General features: G+C 34.1%; 1 protein-coding gene across 1 annotated transcript in view; it reads right to left on the reverse strand.

Moving 5' to 3' along the window:
- The window catches only part of LOC150100629 (ubiquitin carboxyl-terminal hydrolase 3-like), a 301,152-nt gene that overhangs the window by 72,346 nt on the left and 206,384 nt on the right, over window positions 1–22,422 (reverse strand). The window contains exon 11 of the mRNA XM_090401701.1: window positions 2,815–2,933. Coding sequence (XP_090257827.1) covers window positions 2,815–2,933 — 119 coding nt within the window. The remainder of the gene's footprint in view (window positions 1–2,814; window positions 2,934–22,422) is intronic.

Below are 22,422 nucleotides of genomic sequence, written 5' to 3' on the forward strand. Positions count from 1 at the left end.
GATACTTTCAGAGGCAAACTTTGTATGCTCACACTTGGATAAAGGATTAAACTAAATTTATTATACTCTAACCAAGTGAAAAATAAACTTTCAACATCTTTCTCTAAATCCAGAGTAATTTATTAAAAAAGGGTGGCACACCATTTGGCAACTCCAATAGGTAGAGATGACCTGCTAATGCTTCTGCCTGGTATCTCAACTTGGGCCTGGCTCCCACTGAAGAGACCTCAATAAAGGTCGAAACTAGTCTGGGTAGTGGCCCTTCCCTTAATGCATAACATTAGACATATCTGCAAGGAGATGTGTTTTGCATTATAGGAGATACTGAGACAGGAGTGTTGGTAGCTTGCTCCACCTCTGAAACGAGTTGCCCTGGTGTTGTACCACCTACCCCAGTCCTAAAGATACTTTCAGGCGCAAACTTTGTTTGCTCACACTTGGATAAAGGATTAAACTAAATTTATTATAGTTGTAATATGGGGAACAGTGCTATTAAGAAATTGTATGTAGCTCGGCAATTATTAAGTCACAGTCTTTAAGGGAAGGATTTTGTTAACTTGTTTATGCAGTGAGCATAAACATTTATGCGCATGATTATATCATATGAAACAGTTACAGAGAAGCTATTCAAAATGCTACAGTTATATGGTGTCAATGGGGCATTATATTAAGCAATACTTAGCCTCTATTTGAGTTGTAAGTCATCAGTTAGAATTGAAGGCAGTACAGGAAGATGGTTTAATGTTAAATCTGGTGTGAGACAAGGATGCACATTTTCCCACTGTTATTCATTATCTATATGGATCACATTATGAAAGAAAGTGGTATTAAACATGATGTCAAAATTGGAGATGTTAATGTCAGCTCTTTGCTTTATGCGGACGATGTTATACTTCTAAATAAATCCGCTACAAGTCTGCAAGATTCTCTGACTAAATTGAATAGCTCTTGTAATAGATATGGTATGAAGGTCAGCAATAAAAAGACAAAGACAATGAAAATAGGCAGAATTATTGAAAATGTCAACTGTGTTGTGAATGGAGAACCTGTGGAACAAGTAAAACATTTCAGCTACTTAGGCAGATTTTTAGTGAAGATGGTAAATTAAATAGGAAATAGACAACAGAATCAACAAAGCTGGTATGGTAGGAGGTCAATTGAATAAATTCATATGGAATAAGAGAGAAATAGTCGGAACACTAAATTAGCTGTATACAAGACAGTGTTCAAACCAGTTTTAACTTATGGATCTGAGAGCTGGGTCAGAAGTAAAACACTTGACTAGAGACCACAGATATGAGAGTCCTGAGAAAGATTAGAGGCGTGAACATATGGCATCAAGGGTAATATCATATTAAAAATGAGGATATTAGGAAAGAACTTGAAATTGTCAAACATCCAGGAATGCATTAGCAGAGCTAATCTCAAGTGGTATTGTCACTTAAACAGAATGGGCGAGGAAAGATTAGCAAAACAAGTGTTCTCTGCCAAGTTGGCAGGAAAACGACCCAGAGGAAGACCAAGATATAGGTGGATTGATAGGGTACAAAGTGCCTTAGACGATAGAAATATAAGATCTGGGAATGTTGGAGTCTTGACAAGTAACAGACTGATTTGGAGAAAAATTCAGGAATGTGATGATGATGAACAGTTACAAGTCTAATGAGTCATCATCATCATCAAATTCCTGCTATATACCCTCAAGGGAATGTACAGGATATGATAGTGCTACACGAAAAATTTACACCATTACTAACTTCCTTTCTATAATTTTCTTCCAGATCAGTCTGTTACCCGTTAAGACGCCAATATTATCAGATCTTATATTTCTATCTTCTAAGGCAATTTTTACTGTATCAATCCACATATAGCTTGGTCTTCCTCTAGGTCTTTTTCCTGCGAACCTGGCAGAAAATACTTGTTTTGCTAATCTTTCCTCTCCTATTCTGCTTAAATGACCATACCACCTGAGGTATGGTCATTTAATTTAAACTTAGATTAGCTAAGGTGGTATGGTCACTTAAGCAGAATGGGAAGTGACCATACTGCCTGAGCTAATCTCAGGTGGTATGGCCAGTTAAGTCGAACGAGTTAACCAAGAAATTGTGTGCATTGTGAGTTTTGTTTATATAAATTGCATTCCCTGTTTGAAAAAAAAAAGGGCAGTTGAGCGAGATAAATTTACAATATCTCATGTGTATTTTATCTCTTGTTTAGTTTAAAATAAATGTTTTGTAACTACTTGGCCTGTTCTTTAGCTAATGCACTATCTCCAAAAAAATAGCAAACCTGTGGGCACAGCAATGTACGAATAGTCACGACTTACAAGTAGAGAATTTGGGTATAGTTAGTGATTAATTCCTGTTTTTCCTCACCCTAACTTTCAAACAATATTTATTCAATTAGATAGCGCAGTTGAAAATAAAATAAATTTTCTAATTGATTTGTATGAGAGTGGGGAACTGCACACATTAAATAAACTTACCACACAAAGGTTGTTTAACAGCGGGGGGGGGGGGGGGGGAATTGGTCACTGTAGGATTAGCTTTGAGAAGTTTATGTTAGCATAATTTTCACTTCACTAAGTTAAGATGAAAGTCTTAACTTAGTGAATCTGAATGAAGTAAAGCATATACCAAGTAAAGTTAAGACAAGACGAGTTAAGATGAAAACAAAATAAAATACATAAATTAATTTGTACGATGGCGCAGCTGACATTTAATTGACGTAATTTACAATTTCACTTAAACCATCAGAACTTTCCAAAATATTAACATTTGAAATTTTATAAAATTTTTCTTGCAGCATACTCACATTCGGTAACCGCCTAATCCAAAACCGTTTTGTAGAATGTTGTTTTCTTTTACAACTATGACAGAGGTATAGTTCACTATCTGCTAATTCCTCTAGTTCTGTAAAGCTATTTAGACAGTCTACATGAAAAATGAAAATTACATACATACATATACAATAAATTTGTAAAAAGTTAAAACAATGCAAACATCTTCACACAAATGTAATTTTCCATCAAATAATCTTAAAAATCTGAAGAAGTAATGGTGGAAAACCTCATATTGTAATAAGTTATTATTAATGGTCTGATATACTTGGTTTACAATTAAAACCACATATTCTGGATGTAGGTTCCCATTCCAATTTGCCAGTAAAAGTGGCGTACAAGTTCTTTCAAGTTCTTCCTACACAGTCCTCTCTCCCCCTTACACTTTCTTCTATTGTGGTTTGCTGCAATATTGCATACGTGTGCACGCACACACACACACACATGCATGCTTTTATTTAATTTACAATTTCATCATGAAACTCAATTTTTCTCCATCTTTTTAAGTTGACCAAAACATTGAGGCCTTAACCTCTATTCATTCAAGCTTCTGACTCCCTTGGCTGTTCACTTTCAGGCATTTCTTTCTTATATTAGCAGGCAATGTCCTTGTGAATTTTGTTTCCATCACTTACATCATAATTTTTTTAAGCTTACATATTTGAATCCAATTTTGTAAGCAATGTTTTCTGAAGTGGGCAAACAGGAAATGTAAAAAACATTCATTACATAAAAAGTAAGAAAAAAAAAACAAATACATGCCTATAAATTTTGATTAAATTGTTATGATTAACAATAATGTGACTATAAGAATGATCACAAAGCATGCTGGAATTTTACATGGGAAAAAAAAAGTTCATATATTTCAATAAATTTTATTTGAAACAATTGTTTTTCATATATATTTTGTAATTAGTTTTTGTGCAAGCATTTGAAAATAGCCCAATAATTTCTGCAATATTTTCAACAAAATGAAAATACCTCAATACTCAGTTCGCTGCACTGATTTGAAGAATAAAAGATAAATATTGGCAGTAAATAATAAATGCAGTAGTAAAAAAAAATAAATCATTAATAAATAAATTGGGGATTTAAATAACAAAGTAGGAAATGATTGTCAGATATACAAAAATATTTAGAGAAAATTTGGAGAAAAGAGCAAAGCCAATAATAATCACAAATACTTGGATTTCTGCTCAGGACATGGACTGGTTATTACTAACACAATGTTCCAACATAAAAATGTGCACAAATTCACATGGAGAGAAGAGGCTAGGAATAAGAAAAGTCTTATTGACTATGTTATTGTTGATAGTGATGTTTTCTCACTGGTGCAAGACATGAGAGTGTACAGAGGATTTGAAGTTGGAAGTGATCACCATTTAGTTTTGAGCATGATAAAATGGAATTTCATATTGAAAAGAAAAACATGTAAGAAAGTTTTAAAGCAAATAAAATTTGAGCAGATTTCAAATGTGAACTGTAGACTAAAATAAACATACATTATTTAGGAAAAAATGAAAGAGTTTGAGAACAGGAACCAAACCTCGAAGATTCAGTGGCAATCCCTGAAGAAAACATTGATTGATTCAATGTTGGACAAAGGAAGTTAAAGAGGCAGTGAAGGAAAAGAAGAAAGCATATCAAAAGTTCCTGGCAAATAAATCAGCTTGTGTTCTTAGAGAATACACAGACAAATGTAAATGTAGCGACCTGAAAATGTAGGCTTGTGATAGACAGACGTGGCAATGGAACCATCATCTTTTCTTTGAATGTGTAAATCCAGAAAGGAGATACCCTGTGGAGATTCTTTTTCTAGCACAAAGTTGATGCAAGGTGAAGGAGGTTTATTTTATCTAGAAAAAACAGGTGTAATTCTTGTTCGGAATGATCCCAGACTGCAAAGACGTCGTCAACATATCGTAGCCAAATTTTTGGTTTGGGTTCAAATGTGAAAATTTTTTCTTCAAGGTATGCTAGAAACAGGTTTGCTAAGTTTGGCGATAAGTGAGACCCCATTGCTGTTCCTTCCTCTTGCTTGTAAATTTTACCTTTCCAAGTGAAGTAACCAGATGTAATAAATTTGAATAATTCAACAATATCAGATGGAAATTTTTGAGTTAATAACCTGTTTCTTTATGGGGAATGTTAGTGAAGAGGGAGACAATGTTGAAGCTAATTAACATGTCAGTTTTTAACAGTTGAATGTCTTTTATTTTTGCATGAAACTGTGTGGAATTTTTAATTGATGAAGCTGAGTTGCCTATGTGAGGACGGAGAAGGTTAGATAAGACTCTTGATAACTTGTAAGTCGGGCTGCTAATAGAATCTACGACGGGTCTGAGTGGAATGTTATTCTTGTGACGTTTAGGCAGGCCGTATATTCTAGGAGGTCTAGCATGGTATGGCTTGAGATTTTTAATTGTTTCTTTGTCTAAGGAAGAGGTTTCATCAAGTAACTTATTTAGTTTCCCGAGTTGTCTTTTTGTAGGATCCAGTTTGGCATAAGCTGGTATCTAGAACCACAGTGATATTTCCTTTGTCAGCTTTGGTGATGATTATGTTTTAAGGAGGCAAGAGCTTTCAATTCTGATGGTGGGATATTTAAGTCCGAAGGCTTGGCATCATATATTATTTTTGCTACTTCAAAACAAATTATGTTGGCTTCAGTACTTGAAAGATGGCCGATATTTCTCTCAATGTTATGTATAAAATCTAAATATGGAAAACATTTAGGTGAAATTGCAAATTTATGATCTCTTGCTAGAACATTTAATTCATCTGTTGTTAGTGGACGGTTAGATAAGTTGACCACCCATTTTTCTGCCAGTTATTTGTTAGTAATTTTCTTAGATCGATTTAGCAAGTTAAGGTATTTTTTATGTAGATTAATATTACTTTTATCAAATACTTTTATCCCCGAATTTTTTGAGACACTGATAATCAATTGTAGCAGTTCTTGATTTAACACATTTGATAATTCTGCTTCTAGTTCCATAATTTTTAAATTATTTGTTGCAATTCATGTTTAGGAACTTGTAACTGATTAAGAATTAAGGAATGACTTCTTTCTGATAGATTTTATGAGCACCTGGAGATTTGATGACTTCTGGTTTTGCAAACGTTGAATGAGTTTATCGCATCTACATTTTTTTAAAAAAAGAGATTCTAGCACGTAGCTTACCCTGTTTCAATTGAAGTTGTCATAGTAAGCCAGTCTTCTGTGCTGTCAGTTCCCAGTGAAGGAATAAGACTTTTTTATACAATGAAACCTGTAGTGAATTCATCACTAAAAAAAAAAAAAAAAAAAAACATATACTAACCTGAGTGATAAGTTTTAATACGTAAATATTTCATCCCAAGTATCTTGGGACATCCTCAGTACAGTAATTCAAACAATGCTAGGAATAACACACAGTTAGGGCGCATAGGATCCATTGGGAAAAGACAAAACTTTTACATAGATCTTTATATAAACATGAACGTTTATATAAAGATAGTGCTGAAGCCCTACTACACAGACCAAATTTAACTGCAATGATGTTCTTGCTATTCCTAAAGTATGGGAAATTGTCATACAAAATTGTGTAAAATAATCTTAGCTTTAGTCTCTTTATATATGTTATTTATTTATTTTTTCCAGTTATATTTTAATTTAATTCTATAACACGCTACTGCATGCATATTGAGATTCCATTGTAATCATGCACCCTAACTGTATGTTATTCCCTATTATTATTTGAATTACTGTATTTAGGATGTCCCAAGATACTTGGGATGAAATATTTACGTATTAAAACTTATCACTGTGGTTAGTATGTTTTTTTAGTGATGAATTCACCAGAGGTCTCATTGTATAAAAAAAAAACAGGAAGGTGACAAAATGATTATTGAAAAAGAAATAGAAGAAACAGTACTGTAAAAGGAATCAGATGATGATAAAGGAGACATGAAAAATGGAGAAAAAAGATAACCTTGATGTACGAAAAATTTCTAAATGAAACAAAGTTATGACAGCACAGTTGTAAAAAACACTGACCAGGCATGCATTCAGGAATATATATCCATACTTGAAATAGAAAAAGCCATCAAAAGCCTCAACTGTGGAAAGGCAGCTTGAATAGATGATATTTGACCACAAATGCTCAAGCATGGATGTACAAAAATCTTGCAGTGGCTGCACAGCATAGTTCAAAAGGCCTGGACAGAGGAACAAATTCCAGATGATTGGAATAGCTCTCATAGTACCTATGAAAAAACAGAAATAAAATTTGAATGCGAGAATTACAGAGGTATTTCTCTACTGAGTGTTCCTGGTAGGATTTATGCCAGTATACTTCAGAAACGGTTGAGCAGGATTGTAGTAGGAAAGCTTCATGAAGAACAAACTAAATTCAGACCAAATAGAGGCTGTCAGGATCAGATTTTCACTTTGCGACAAATAATTGAGAAATTGTGGGAATATAATAAAGATCTGTATTTAAGTTTTGTAGTCCTGCAAAAGGTATGACAAGGTGCCAAAAGAAAAGCTATTCAAAACGCTACAGTTATATTGTGTCAATGGGGCATTATATCAAGCAATACTTAGTCTTTGTTTGAGTTGTAAGTACACAGATTTGAAGGAAGTACAGGAAGATGGCTTTATGTTAAATCTGGTGTCAGGCAAGGATGAACATTATCCCCTATGTTATTCATTATCTATATGGATCAAATAATGAAGAAAAGTGGTATTAAAGCTGATATCAAAATTTGGAAATGTTGAGCTCAGCTCTTTACTTTATGCCAATGGTGTTATACTTCTAAATAAATCCAGTACAAGCGTGAAATTTTCCGTGACTAAACTGAATAACTTGTAATAGATATGGTATGAAGGTCAGCAATAACAAGACAAAGACAATGAAAATAGGCAGAAACATTGAAAATATCAACTGCATTGTGAATGAAGAATCTATAGAACAAGTAAAATATTTCAGCTACACAATTTTTAGCAAAAGATGGTAAATTTTAATATGGAAAAAGACAACAGAATCAACAAAACTAGTATGGTAGGAAGTTCAACTGAATAAATTTATATGGAATACGAAAGAAATTATTCAAAACACTAAATTAGCTGTATAAAAGATAGTGTTCAAACCAATTTTAACTTATGGATCTTAGAGCTGTTTTAGAAGTAGAACACTCGACCAAAGACTAGAGACCACAGATATGAGAGTCCTGAGAAAGATTATGAGCATGAATAGATGGCATCAATGGCAATATCATATTAAAAACGACGATATTAGGAAAGAACTTGACATTGTCAGCATCCAGGAATGCATTAGCAGAGCTAATCTCAGGTGGTATGGTCATTTAAGCAGAATGGGAGAGGAAAGATTAGCAAAACAAGTGTTCTCTACCAAGGTGGCAGAAAAAGATCCAGAGGAAGACCAAGATATAGGTGGATTGATATGAAAAGTGCCTTAGAAGATAGAAATATGAGATTTGACAATGTTGAAACCTTGAGAGGTAACAGACTGGAGGAAAATTGTAGATAGGAAGTTAATAATGATGTAACTTTTTCATGTAGTACTATCATATCCTGTACACCCCTTGAAGATACGTGTCAGGAATCTGATGATGATAAATAAATGTATTGCTTATTAAATGTATGCACTAGTTAGAGAATAATATACCTGTGTGTGTGTGTGTGTGTGTGTGTGTGGCATCAATTTTTCTTTGCAACATAATACTGTTCTTTTAATTTTTATTATTTAATTTGTAATTTTGGTTTTATTGAAAACAATAGTGAAATAACATCTAATTCATTACCTAGCAAGAATGGAAAAACAGGTGGTATTAAACACTCAACAGGAAACTGAAATTAAAAAAAGATGAAGTGGAAGTGCCGAGATTTCAAATTTGCAATGAGTGCAATACTCACTGGGAAAACTACTGTGATAGATATTTTAGCAAGAAAAGAAATCTGTTTAAAGTTTTTTTTAAAATCTCCATTGAATCTTCTAAGACATTAAGTAAGTGAAAGACAATGACAAAAGCAATGGTACAAGCAGCAATCAAAAAAGGAAGATTTTCATGCTAGGTTGGTTGATTAAAGAAAATGCAAAACACTTCCATGAAAAAATTAACATATGTTCAAATTGCACGTATAATATGTGTGTGGAGAGGGATGTACAGATTTAAGCTCACAGAATCAGGCATTTAGTAATTTGTGGAAAAGCAATCATTGGATTTCGAACCTATTACAGAAATTTCGAAAACTATTACAGAAGAGTTTGTAATAGTTTTCCCAGAAATTGTTCATGATAAGTTATCTGCTGAACAAGTGTATAATGCAGCATATAACTTATCTTGAACAATTTCTTGTTTCATGGTTGTCCACATCAACTATGGCACATGACAGCAAACAAGACTCATTAGCCAGATATAAACAAAGCACATGACAGCAAACAAGACTCATTAGCCAGATATAAACAAAGCAAAGAGGAGGTTAATCTTTTGTACTGTGCCAATGATTTCAAAAAATTCATCTGCAAGCACTTGCAGGAATATCTCTCCCTGTCATCTACAGAAGCCAGAGAAAATGCACTGATGACGAAACAGATATTCCAGGAAGTGTTCAAATCTCTCTACCACCCAAAGATAGTGTCAAATGGATCAATGAAAAATCAGAAGCTTGAAACACTTGTACAGAAAGAATTATTTAAGAAACCCTGTCGATTTTCATGGGACACTCCAGGAATTTCATGCAAAATATACAATAAAGGCAGCAACAAGAAATAGCAAATTCAAAGAAGTGTGGTATAAATTACCACACTCAAGCAATGCTAGAATACGAATTTGGTCCATATTGGCAGCGTTTAATTCAGAAGATGACAAGGAATTTAAAGACAGTAACGAGAATAATTGGAAACTAGTCCAAATAAATAATATGATATAATTATGTTACTACTTACTTTTAATGAGATGGCTCAGCTTCTTTATGGCCTTTGCAGAGTTGCTGGATATCTGGCTCAATATTGGTCAACTTCAGTTGAAGATCGGCGCACACACACACTAAAACGATTTCTGTATTTTGTTTTTATTTGAAGGAGCGATGAAAATTCTTTCTCACAGAGATAGGTTGTAGAAAACTGCATGCCGATTTTCAGTGCTTCTTCAGATAATTCGAGAAATTCACTTCTCACTGAAGGCAAAATCCAGAATCGAGTCAAACCAAGATCACTGAATTGCATTTTAAGCCCACTGTCACTTGAAAGCTCAATTAACTGTTCTTTTTTCGATAATGAAAGGTTGCTCTTGTGGCTATAAGCCTGAAATAGATCTCGAACCCACAGAAATTTCTTATAAAAGTTATTCGGAAAATATGTTTCAAAATTCTGTTTCAGAGTTTTGAGGTGGTCAACAAACCCTTTCCAGAAACTCAGAATCAACAAAAAGATCATTTTCCATTAAAAAGGATTCCAATGTTGGAAAAGGTGCAAATTATCTGTCTTTTACATAACTAATGCGCAACACCAGTTTTTTTTTATTTTTCTCGAATATAGTTTCTCGAATGAACTTTATTTTGTAGTAGGCATCAAGAACAGTTAAAGAATTTCCCTGAAGGGAGAGATTTAATTCATTTAATTTCGAAAAAAATGTCTGAAAGATAGAATAGCGTTGATAACCATGCTTCCTCAACAAAGAGTGATGCAAAAGTAGAATTACATTCATTTATAAACAATAAAACTTTGTGCCTTAATTGAAATAAGCTTGTTAGTACTTTGCCCCTGGAAATCCAGAGAATTTCAGAATGAAGTAAAAGCTGTATATATTCACTGTCCATTTCATCACAGAATACTGAAAATAACCTGTTATTTAGCAGTCGAGCCTTAATAAAATTTAAAACTGTGCTATACAAAGCTTTACAGCACTGTATAGCACAGTTTTAAATTCTGTTGGCATTTCTTTGGAGTCCAACCTTTCCCTATGTATGAAACAATATACCTGATTCATATCCAGAGTCATTTCCTTGACCATAGAAACAACCCTCAACTATGCCTGCCTATAAAGGTACAAGTTCCATCCAAACAGAAGCCCATGCATTTTTCCCACTGGATCACTTTGTGTATTATGTAATTATTGAGAGTGTGAAATATTTCTTCTCCAGTTTTCCAGGATGACAAAGTTCTACAAAACAGAATATCATCATGAATGTTGTTATTATGCACATATCTTATGTAGCATATTAACTGTGCATCTGCAACATCAGTAGTCTTATCTACTTGTAATGCATAATAAGGGCTCTTCTTAATTCTTTTGATTAACTGAAATTCTATGTCACCTGCCATATCATTAATTCTGCGACTGACAGTGTCATTGAAAGAGGAGTCGAATCAACATCTTTTAGTAACTTGTTGCCAAAGATACTTTTTACCACATCTTTTATAGCTGGAAGTAGTAAATTTCCCCCAATAGAATGAGGTTTCCCGGTTTTTTCGCTAAGTGCAAACTTAAGAGATAGACGCATCCAGTGCCTTGCTATTAATCGAACCCATGACTGAAACTACATCTTTCCCATGATTTAATGTCGCTAAGCGTTGCTGAAATTAGCTTTTTTTCCCCTTTCCAATTTGCTTATTTTTCACATCACAAAGTTTAGTTTCTAAATATTTTCTGAGTTTCGCAGGTTTCATGCACTCATTCGACAACACTTCATAACACAAAACACATTGAGGTTTCTGTTCACTTTCATCTCCACAACAAGTAAACTCAGATTCCAAATATGAACTATTATATTTCCTACTGTATTTTTTCTTTGAACTGCTTGTTTCTTCTACTTTAATAAATAGTATCAGATTTACTCGGCCTTACAACATATGTATCACAATTAGGGTTAGCATCACTTGTTTCATTTGCTCTTCTTTTCAACGTCCTAGTTCTAAGCCACTTTTCCATTATTAAAAAACATTTCCGAAAAAATATATACATACAGAGGTTAACTCACGACACACTTTGTCTACGTATCATTTAGCACTTCTGAAGGTATACTGAGCCTTGGTTGAAGGAGCAAAACCTTCAGTGATAAAAATCAATAAACAACAAGCAATTGGTTGAAATGTGGATAACACATGTTCACTTCAAATCTGACAAAACAGCAAGGGAAGGTGGAAGCAATAAAACTATCTTGTTGCTCACTTCACCCCTCTTATTATTTGTCATTCTGCCACTACAAATCACTGTAGTGCCAGAATGAAAAGTAATAAAAGAGGGGTGAAGTGAACAACAGTTTTATTGCTTCTGCCTTTGAACATTCTGATGCTATTTGTTGTTTTTTTTTAAGTCTCCATTTGATTTCAATAATTTTTACTTATTTCTTCAATTATAATTTGTTTGGATAATTAAAAAATATATATTTATTTAATTATTTTAAGTCTGCCTGCAGACCACCTGTCCCATCGTCATGGACCACAGGATTGAGAAACACTGGTCTAGATCATAATCTTTATTGGAATCACTCTCAGAGCTTTGTAAACTGTAATTTTGATTTCTTTTATCATGCTGCTCATTATTATTATACTTTTGACTCCAATTAACATCACCAGCCTTTTCACATTTTTTTTTTTAATTTGCTTTAATGAATTAAATTTGTTGAACCCTGAGAATGGCACATTAGGAGTGCCATTCTCAGGGTTCTTAATTGGGTTTTCCACTGAGTCTTCTATTGTGGCAAATTGAGACAAGCTACCTGATATAACATTTTTAGTTCCAAGAACATAAGAAATCTTTAAATTTTTACTCTTGTACTTTTAATGTTCATCTGATAATCATTTCATTCTTATCTTCAACATTGTTCAGAAAAATTGTTTTTGATCAGATGTAACTCGAATATCATAACCATATACAGCAAAATACAATAAATATTTCAACTGTCTTAAAGGATAAATTATAGCTAAGGCCTCCTTTTCTATCATAGAAAAATTCTTTCCTGAAGCACTAAGCTTCTTAGTAAGATGAGTTACTGGCCTTAAATTTTCTTCATCCACCTGCAATACAGTCCTGTTTAACACTTTCATTGCCAAGCTGAAAATTGGAATTTCGTGTGGTGGCTAAATTTTTTATTTATTTTTTATTTAGTTAGCGATGTCCACGCGATAACGCGTGATCGGCTGTTTGGTGAGAACTCGCATCATGCGATATCGCTTGATTGGCAATGAACATGTTAAATAATTTTGACAGCTTATATATGTAAAAAAATTATACAGAATTTATTCAAAATTCCCAATATATTTCACCCAATGGTAAGTGGACTTCAGGGATAGACCATTAACTACATTCAAAAGATGAACCAAAATAATGAGTCGTCATAAATCATGCATATATTAGATCATGTCTTGGTCACAGATAAAGTACATGATATTACACTGTTAGAGTTCAAAAGAACAATTGTAGTAAGTTAAGTAGATAAAAATTGCTTAAGATAATCATTAATTACAGGGTCACCCTCTTGGGGGACCCTGTAACCCCTAGAGAGCATGTCCCCTGGGTGGCAGACAGGGGAGCCCACCATATGTGTGTGTGTGTGTGTGTGTGCGTGCGCACGCGCGCATGTGTATATATATGGTGGGGTGGTCTGAATATACTGAATAAGGACTCGTGGACCAACAGGGCCATCATCTTGATTGTAAGGGAAGTGGCGCTCCCATGGATCCCTAGCTGGATCAATTCTCTCCTTCTTCTACTTTGAGGAAGATCCACTTACTTTAATCTTTCCTATAAGGCCTTATCAGCCAACTCTTCTTATTTTATGACCCTTATGCTATTAGAGTACTCGAGGGCCATGGGGTCTTTTCATTTCTGGCCTTACAACTATGCCCTCTCTATAAACCTTACTATAATTCTTCTATAATCTACTCTTTCCCCTTCAATATAAACTATTCCTCCTATGGGTTTAAATTTGGAAGAAGGCTAGTTCAAAAGCCCTACCACTGAACTATTCCGTCGTCCCCTGACATGGAGAACATAATCCTACTTGTAAGCTGAGAGAAAAAGATAATTGGATTGAATCTATGGGAAATGACCCTGGAATGGAAAAGGTAAAACAAAAATGGAAACGACAAAATATAATACACATAGCAAACTGGAATGCAAGAGGAATAGCATATAAAGAAATAGAATTAGACCAACTATTAAATGAAAGAAATTTTAAAATAGCAGTAATCACTGAAACAAAAAAGAAATTAAAAGGAACTATAAGAACCGAAAATTTTAATGTGATATACAATGGAGTCGACAGAGACCAAAGAGCACAAGCAGGAGTCATGATTTGGATTCATAACTCCCTTTCAAAACAGTTAAAATATTATAAATTATGAAATGAAAGAATAATAGAAGCTAAAAAAAAAAAATAGATAGAGGCTATTTAACAATAATTGGTTTATATGCCGAAGAAGGAAGAGAACAGGATAATATTGATTTTTATAATCAGCTACAAAACATATATAATAAAATAAATAAAAATGATTACATAATTTTAGCAGGAGACTTAAACGCAAGAACTGGAAACACGAAAATTAATAATAATATAGGAATACATGGAGAACACGCTCTAAACCAAAATGGTAAAAAATTGACCGACTTTGTAGTTTATAATAACCTAAAAATAATGAATTCTTTCTATAAACATAAAGACATACATAAATATACTTGGGCAGCAAGAGGACGGAAATCTTACTTCATATTAAATGAAAAGACATCAAAATTTTCACTAGATGTTAGAGTTCTCAGAGGATATGAAATAAGCAGTGACCACTTCCTTGTTAAAATAAAATTAAGATTACCACCTAAATGGCTGCAAGTAACAAGAACAGAAAGAAAAATTGAAACATTTGTTTATAAAACTAGACTATTGAATGACACAAATGTACAATGGCTATATGAACAAAGAATTAACCAATATCTAGAATAAAATAAAACAAAATGAAGAAATAGAAATTGAATGGCTTAATATAAAAACAATACTAAATGTAGCAGCAAATGAAAGCTTAGGAAAGACCAAAAAATTCAATAAAAGAAAAAAACTGATGATCTGGGATGATACAATCAAAGAAATAATCAAAAAGAAACTATCACAAATGGTTAAGCAGTAAAAGATTAGAAGATGAAATAGAATATAAAAGAATAAGAGCCATAGCTAAAAGAGAAGTCAGAAAAAGACAGAGAATCATGGAATAAATTTGTTTCTAATTTAGAACATGATTTATATAAAATAAGCCCCAATGTATATAAAATTTTGAAACACTTAAATGCAGATACCAAAGAAAACATAAAATTAAACAATGAATTGAAATTAAAAGAATTTCTAAATTACTACACAGAACTGCGGACAGACAAATATTTTAAAAAGACAACTGGCAAACAATTAACGAAAATGAAAAGGAAATAACCGAAGAAGAATTAGAAATCAGCCTGAAAGAAACAAGAAACGGAAAATCACCTGGAGAAGATAAGCTAGGTTCAGAACTATATAAATACGCAGGAACAAGATTCAAAGAAAGACTCTTATAATTTTTAAATAAAATTTACTCAACTGGTATCCTCCCAATAGAATGGAAAAAAGCAATTGTGATTCCTATCTTTAAGAAAGGTAATAGAGGTGACCCTAAAAACTATAGAGTTATCAGTATACTAAATTCCTGTTACAAAATATATAGCAGAATCTTAAATAACAAATTAACGAAATATTCCGAAAACTTTATTCTAGAAATACAGAATGGATTTAGAAAAGGACGATCATGCATAGACCCAGCCTTTTGCCTAAAATTAATAATAGAGAAAAGAAGAGAATATAATTTAGAAATACATATTGCATTTATTGACTTTGAAAAAGCATTTGACAAAGTTAAAAGAAACCTATTATTTAACATATTAAAAGAAAGACAAATACCAAATAATATTCTAAAAGCTATCACAAGTATATATGAAAATAATCAAATACAAATAAGATTAAATCATGAGTTATCATATATACGAGAGAGATAAACCAAGGGGTCCAACAGGGATATCCCCTCTCAGCAACTCTTTTTAACATCTACTTAAATGAAATAATAATAAAATTGAATAAAAATTTACATCAAGGAATTAAACTTTCTCCTACAGTTAACTTAAACACTCTCCTCTTTGCCGACGACCAAACAATAATTACAAATTCTGAAGATAACTTACAGAAAGCTATTTTAGATCTAAATGAGATACCCAAAGATTATGGTATGATAATATCAATGGAAAAATCAAAAACTATGGCCTTTAAAGGACAAGATCCAGCAAGAACTAAAATAGTAATAGAGAACAAGATCTTAGAACAGGTGAATTCATTTAACTACCTAGGATGTATGATCACATATGAAAATGAAAAAGATATAAATGTCATCATCATCATCAAATTCCTGCCATGTACCCTCAAGGGGTGTACAGGAAATGACAGTACTACATGAAAAATTACATCATTACTAACTTCCTATCTACAATTTTCCTCCAAATCAGTCTGTTACTTGTCAAGACTCCAACATTATCAGATCTTATATTTCTATCGTCTAAGGCACTTTGTACCGTATCAATCCACCTATATCTTCGTCTTCCTCTGGGTCGTTTTCCTGCCAACCTGGCAGAGAACACTTGTTTTGCTAATCTTTCCTCTCCCATTCTATTTAAGTGACCATACCATCTGAGATTAGCTCTGCTAACGCATTCCTGGATGCTGACAATGTCAAGTTCTTTCCTAATATCCTCATTTTTAATATGATATTGCCATTGATGCCATCTGTTCACGCCTCTAATCTTTCTCAGGACTCTCATATCTGCGGTCTCTAGTCTTTGGTCAAGTGTTTTACTTCTGACCCAGCTCTCAGATCCATAAGTTAAAATTGGTTTGAACACAGTCTTGTATACAGCTAATTTAGTGTTCCGACTAATTTCTTTCTTATTCCATATGAATTTATTCAATTGACTTCCCACGATACCAGCTTTGCTGATTCTGTTGTCTATTTCTATATTTAGTTTACCATCTTCAGTAAAAATTGTGCCTAAGTAGCTGAAATGTTTTACTTGTTCCACAGGTTCTCCATTCACAACACAGTTGACATTTTCAATGATTCTGCCTATTTTCATTGTCTTTGTCTTTTTATTGCTGACCTTCATACCATATCTATTACAACAGCTATTCAATTTAGTCAGAGAATCTTGCAGACTTGTAGCGGATTTATTTAGAAGTATAACATCATCCGCATAAAGCAAAGCTGACATTAACATCTCCAATTTTGATATCAGGTTTAATACCACATTCCTTCATACTGTGATCCATATAGATAATGAATAACAGAGGGGATAATGTACATCCTTGTCTCACACCAGATTTAACATTAAACCATCTTCCTGTACTTCCTTCAATTCTAACTGCTGACTCACAACTCAAATAAACACTAAGTATTGATTGATATAATGCCCCATTGACACCATATAACTGCAGCGTATTGAATAGCTTCTCTCTTGGCACCTTGTCATATGCCTTTTCCAAATCGACAAAACTTAAATACAGATCTTTGTTATATTCCCATGCTTTCTCGACTATTTGTCGTAAAGTGAAGATCTGATCCTGACAGCCTCTATTTGGCCTGAATCCAGCTTGTTCTTCACCAAGCTTTTCTTCCACAATTCTTCTCAACCGTTTCTCAAGTATACTTGCATAGATCTTGCCAGGAACACTCAGTAGGGAAATACCTCTGTAATTCTCACATTCAGTTTTATTTCCCTTTTTATATATGGGTACTATGAGAGCTCTACTCCAATCATCGGGAATTCGTCCCTCTGTCCAGGCTTTCTGAACTATGCAGTGCAGCCACTGTAAGACTCTTATACCACCATACTTCAGCATTTCTGGTCGAATATCATCTACTCCTGCTGCCTTTCCACATTTCAAGCCTTTGATGGCTTTTTCTACTTCAAGTATGGATATGTATTCCTGACTGCATGCCTGGTCAGTGTTTTTTATCACTGTGCTGTCATCACTGCTTGTTTCATTTAGCAGTTTTTCAAAGTAATTACTCCATACTTCAAGAATATCTTTTTCTCCTGTTTTCATTTCACCTTTATCATCTCTAATTCCTTTTACAGCACTCTTTCCTCCATTCCTAAGCTTCTTCAACAATCTCCAGAATATTTTGCCACCTTCTTGATATTTATTTTCTATATTCTTGCCAAAGTCCTCCCATGACTTTTGTTTAGCTAGTTTTACACAGTGTTTAGCATTCTTGCATTTGTCTCTATATATTCTCTAAGAGCACAAGCTGACTTATTTGACAGGAACTTTTGGTATGCTTTCTTCTTTTCCTTCACTGCCTCTTTAACTTCCTGTGTCCACCAGGGAGTTCTGATTTTTTTATCTTTGCACACAACTTCACCACATGCCTCTCTGGCAGAATCAATCAATGTTTCCTTCAGAGATTGCCACTGAATCTCCAAGGTTTGATTCCTGTTCTCAACCTCTTTCATTTTCTTTTCAATAATATTTCTGTATTTTAGTCTACAGTTTACATCTGAGAGCTGCTCAACTTTTATTCGCTTTAAAACTTTCTTACATGTTATTCTTTTCAATATGAAATTCAATTTTATCCTGCTCAAGACTAAATAGTGATCACTTCCAATTTCAAATCCTCTGTACACTCTGGTGTCCTGCACCAGGGAGAAAACATCACTATCAACAATAACATAGTCAATGAGACTTTTCTTATTCCTAGCCTCTTCTCTCCATGTGAATTTGTGCACATTTTTATGTTGGAACATGGTGTTAGTAATAACCAGTCCATGTCCTGAGCAGAAATCCAACAGATATTTGCCATTATTATTAGCTTTGCTCTTTTCTCCAAATTTTCCCAAAATATTTTTGTATGTCTCACAATCATTTCCTACTCTACTATTTAGATCCCCAACAAGGACCAACTTTTCCTTTTTCATTGTGTCAGTTGCTTTTTCTAAAGCCTCAAAAAATTCCTCCACTTCTACCTTAGTAGAACCTTCTGTGGGACCATAGGCACAAATAAGTCTCATTGTCCAGTTCCCCATTCTCATATTTGCCCACATTACTCTACTTGAGACTGACTGCCATTCAAGAAGATTAGCCTCGTATTTTGTGTTGAATACTATGGCTACTCCTTCTTTTCCTTGATTGTTATTGCCTGAATATAACATTTTGTATTTATTGCTCAGAAAGATCTCACCAGTTTTGGTCTTTTTTGTTTCAGTCACCCCTATTATGTCGATCTGGTACTTATCTAATTCCTCAGCTAGCTCCATTTCTTTGCCATTCAGGCTTCTTACGTTGATAGTACCGATCTTTAACTCTGGTGATGTTGAGTTGGGGTTTGTTTTCAGATTTGTTCCAGTAGCTGACTTTTCGCTGTTCGCCCTGGTTCCCTGGCGAAAACAACGGGGGCCTTGTTTAACCGGGCGACGCCGGCATGAAATTTTGTCATGTTGTACCATCATTTTTTATTTTGGTTTAACCAATAAGAATACAATTTGGTCGGCTAAATCCCAAATTGCCAGCCCATCCTCGTTCGTTCAGTATCAAAGTAGATACCCAACAGGGTGCACCACGAGAAGGTGAGGATTGGACATTAGGTCAGAAGCCCTGGTCGGTTCTCCGCATTCCTTTAAAGGCTATGTGGAGGTCTCCTCTCAGTTATACAGCTTTGACCCTTAAGCACCCCAGATATAAATGTAAAAAAAAAATATAAATGTAAATGATTTAATACATTTATAAAAGATATAAATGTAAAAATTGCAAAATATTTAAAAATAAAAGGTGTAATTAACTCTACATTTAAACCAAACCTAGTTCAAAAACAAACCAGGCTAAAAGTATACAATACATTAGCCCTACCAGTCTTAATGTATGGAAGCAAAATCTGGACAATAAAACAAAAAACACAAAGATTAACAACAGCAGAAATGAAGTTTATGAGAAAAACTGCAAATTATACCCTATTTGATCACAAAAGAAATGAAGATATTATAAAAGAATTAAACCAAGAGCCAGTAATAGAAAAAATTAAAAAATATAAAGATAAATGGATGCAACATGTTCAAAGAATGAAAACAGAAAGATTACCAAAACAAGCCATTAGGAAAAAGAAAACCAGGACGTCCTCTTAAACAATGACTTCTAAGGCCGGAACAGGCCATGCTAGGCCTAAATCCTTGATACGCATGATGATGATGATTAATTAAAAAAACTTATGAACAATTAATGGTGATCACTTCCTAAAACTTGGATATTGGCATACGGTCTTATCGGTTCAGGTTAGGATGATTTTGTAGTGTTTCATGTTTCAATCTGATCTTTCCCTTGAAACGCTATGAAATTGTCTGATCACAGAGCACATGGAGATAGTGGACCTCATCAACATTTATTCAGGCGATGCATTCATGGAATGCAGCAACAGCATTGCAACTATTTATGTAGTAGTTTCATGAGCAAAACATGTTGGAGCAAGATAAGCACTATCACTGTGGACAGTATTAACAACCAGAATTAAGAGAAAAATAATCCCATGTCGATCTTTTTAAACCATCCTGGTAGCTAGTGTTGCAAACACCATGCACTTGGGTGGTGAATTTTGAAACTACCCCCCCCCCCCCCCCCGATATTGCTTCTACATGCCACACAATGTATTCCTGCAAACTTTTGCAGCATCTGGCCCACTGAATGGCGCAAGGCCTTAAAACAAGGATACTTTAATTTTGATCATCCTGTATTAATTGAGAGAGAAAGGCAAATGCATGATAGCAGACCAGAAATGCTCAAATATTATTATTATATGACACCTCCAGGGAGTCCAAGGACTCATCGAGGGAGGGCTCCTACTCTACAACTATGTCTCCACCAACTACAACGAACCGCAACTACACCAATGCCAGCTACCACCGCTAGCATTTTCACACACAATCACAAACATCCATGCCCATGGCAGGATTCGAACCTGCAGCCTTTTGGCTGGAGAGCAGATACACTAACCATGCGGCTAACCAGGCCAGCTACATTACACAATTTTCAGGTTGAATTCCAGATGATTGAAATACAGCTCAGTTCCCATCTAAAAAAGGGGAAATAAAATTGAATGCACAAATCAAAAGAATATCCCTACTAAGTGTTCCAGGAAAAATTTACACAAGCACACTTCTGAGACTAAGAAAAACATGGCGAAAAATCAACTGGGTTCAAGCCAAATAGAGGTTGATAGGATCAGAATTTCACTTTAAGACAAACAGATGAGATATCATGAGAATATAATAAGAACATCTACTTCGATTTAGTAGGTATGCACAGAATTTGGCAGGAACTCCAAGAAGCAATGAATCCAGCTTGCTTGTAAACACAACTCCAAATTCTGGAGATGGTGTGGGACATATTCTGCTGGTACAGAATGGGTTCTCTGATGTTGCTGGAAGGATGGGTGTCCTTCAAGGAATATCTGAACATTCTTGCCGATCAAGTCCATTCTGCAATGTTGACTTTTTATCCAGCAGGTGGTCCCTGAAGTTCAATAGTGGTTCAGAACATGACAGTGAGTTCCACCAGTTTTCTTGGCCACCACAAAGCCCCGATCTGAACCCCCATTGAAAATGTATGGAACAAGTTAAAAAAACCGATCTAAGATCTAAGTCCTCTTGCATTCCAAACAGTTAAAGGACTGTCTGGTAAATGCTTGGTATATTGTAGATTTAGATGCAATCCAAAACCTTGGGGAACTATGCCAAACTACATATATGCTGTATTTTGGGCTAAAGGGGGTTCACAACATGTGTATGTGTATATGGATCATTTTACGAAAGAAAGTGGAATTGAACTTGATGTCAAGATCAGTAACTATTAAACCCAGGTCTTTGCTTTATGCACATGATGTATTCCTAAACAAACCAGTGCAAGTTTCTAAGATTCTTTAAGTAACTGAATATAGCTGTAACAAATCTGGTATGAAAATCAGCAATAAAAAAGACCAAAGCTCTAAAAATACGAACATATAAAATAAAAGTACGAACATATAAAACATCAACTGCATCCTCAATTAAGAACATAGAACAAGTGAAATATTTAAGGTGCTTAGGCACAATTCTTAGTGAAGAAGACAAATTAAATAAGAAAATAGACAACAGAATAAGCAAAGTTGGTATGGTGGGGAACTAGCAAAGAAATTTATATTGAATAAGAGAATCTAGCCTACAAGCCCAGCAGCATACAAGACAGTGTTCAAACTAAGAATTAGTTTTCAAGTTAAGAATCTGAGAGCTGGATTAGAAATAAACCAATCAACCAAAAACTTGGAAATATAATAAGAGTTCTGAGAAAAATCATGCATCAATAGCAGATTCATATTGGATTTTTATCTGTTTTATGAAGGCCAGTAAGACAAAATATACAGTTGGTTGTAGCTATAGGCCAGGGAGTTCTACAGATGATCTGGAAAACATGTATTACCAAATTAGTACTACAAGCACAGGTTGAGTGATTATTATAGAGGACTTCAGCTAAAGAGATATACACTATTTAA

The sequence above is a fragment of the Typopeltis vanoorti genome, chromosome 12 (assembly GCF_054136105.1).
Source record: "Typopeltis vanoorti isolate ZY-2024b chromosome 12, IOZ_Tvanoo_1.0, whole genome shotgun sequence".
Taxonomy (NCBI): domain Eukaryota; kingdom Metazoa; phylum Arthropoda; class Arachnida; order Uropygi; family Thelyphonidae; genus Typopeltis; species Typopeltis vanoorti.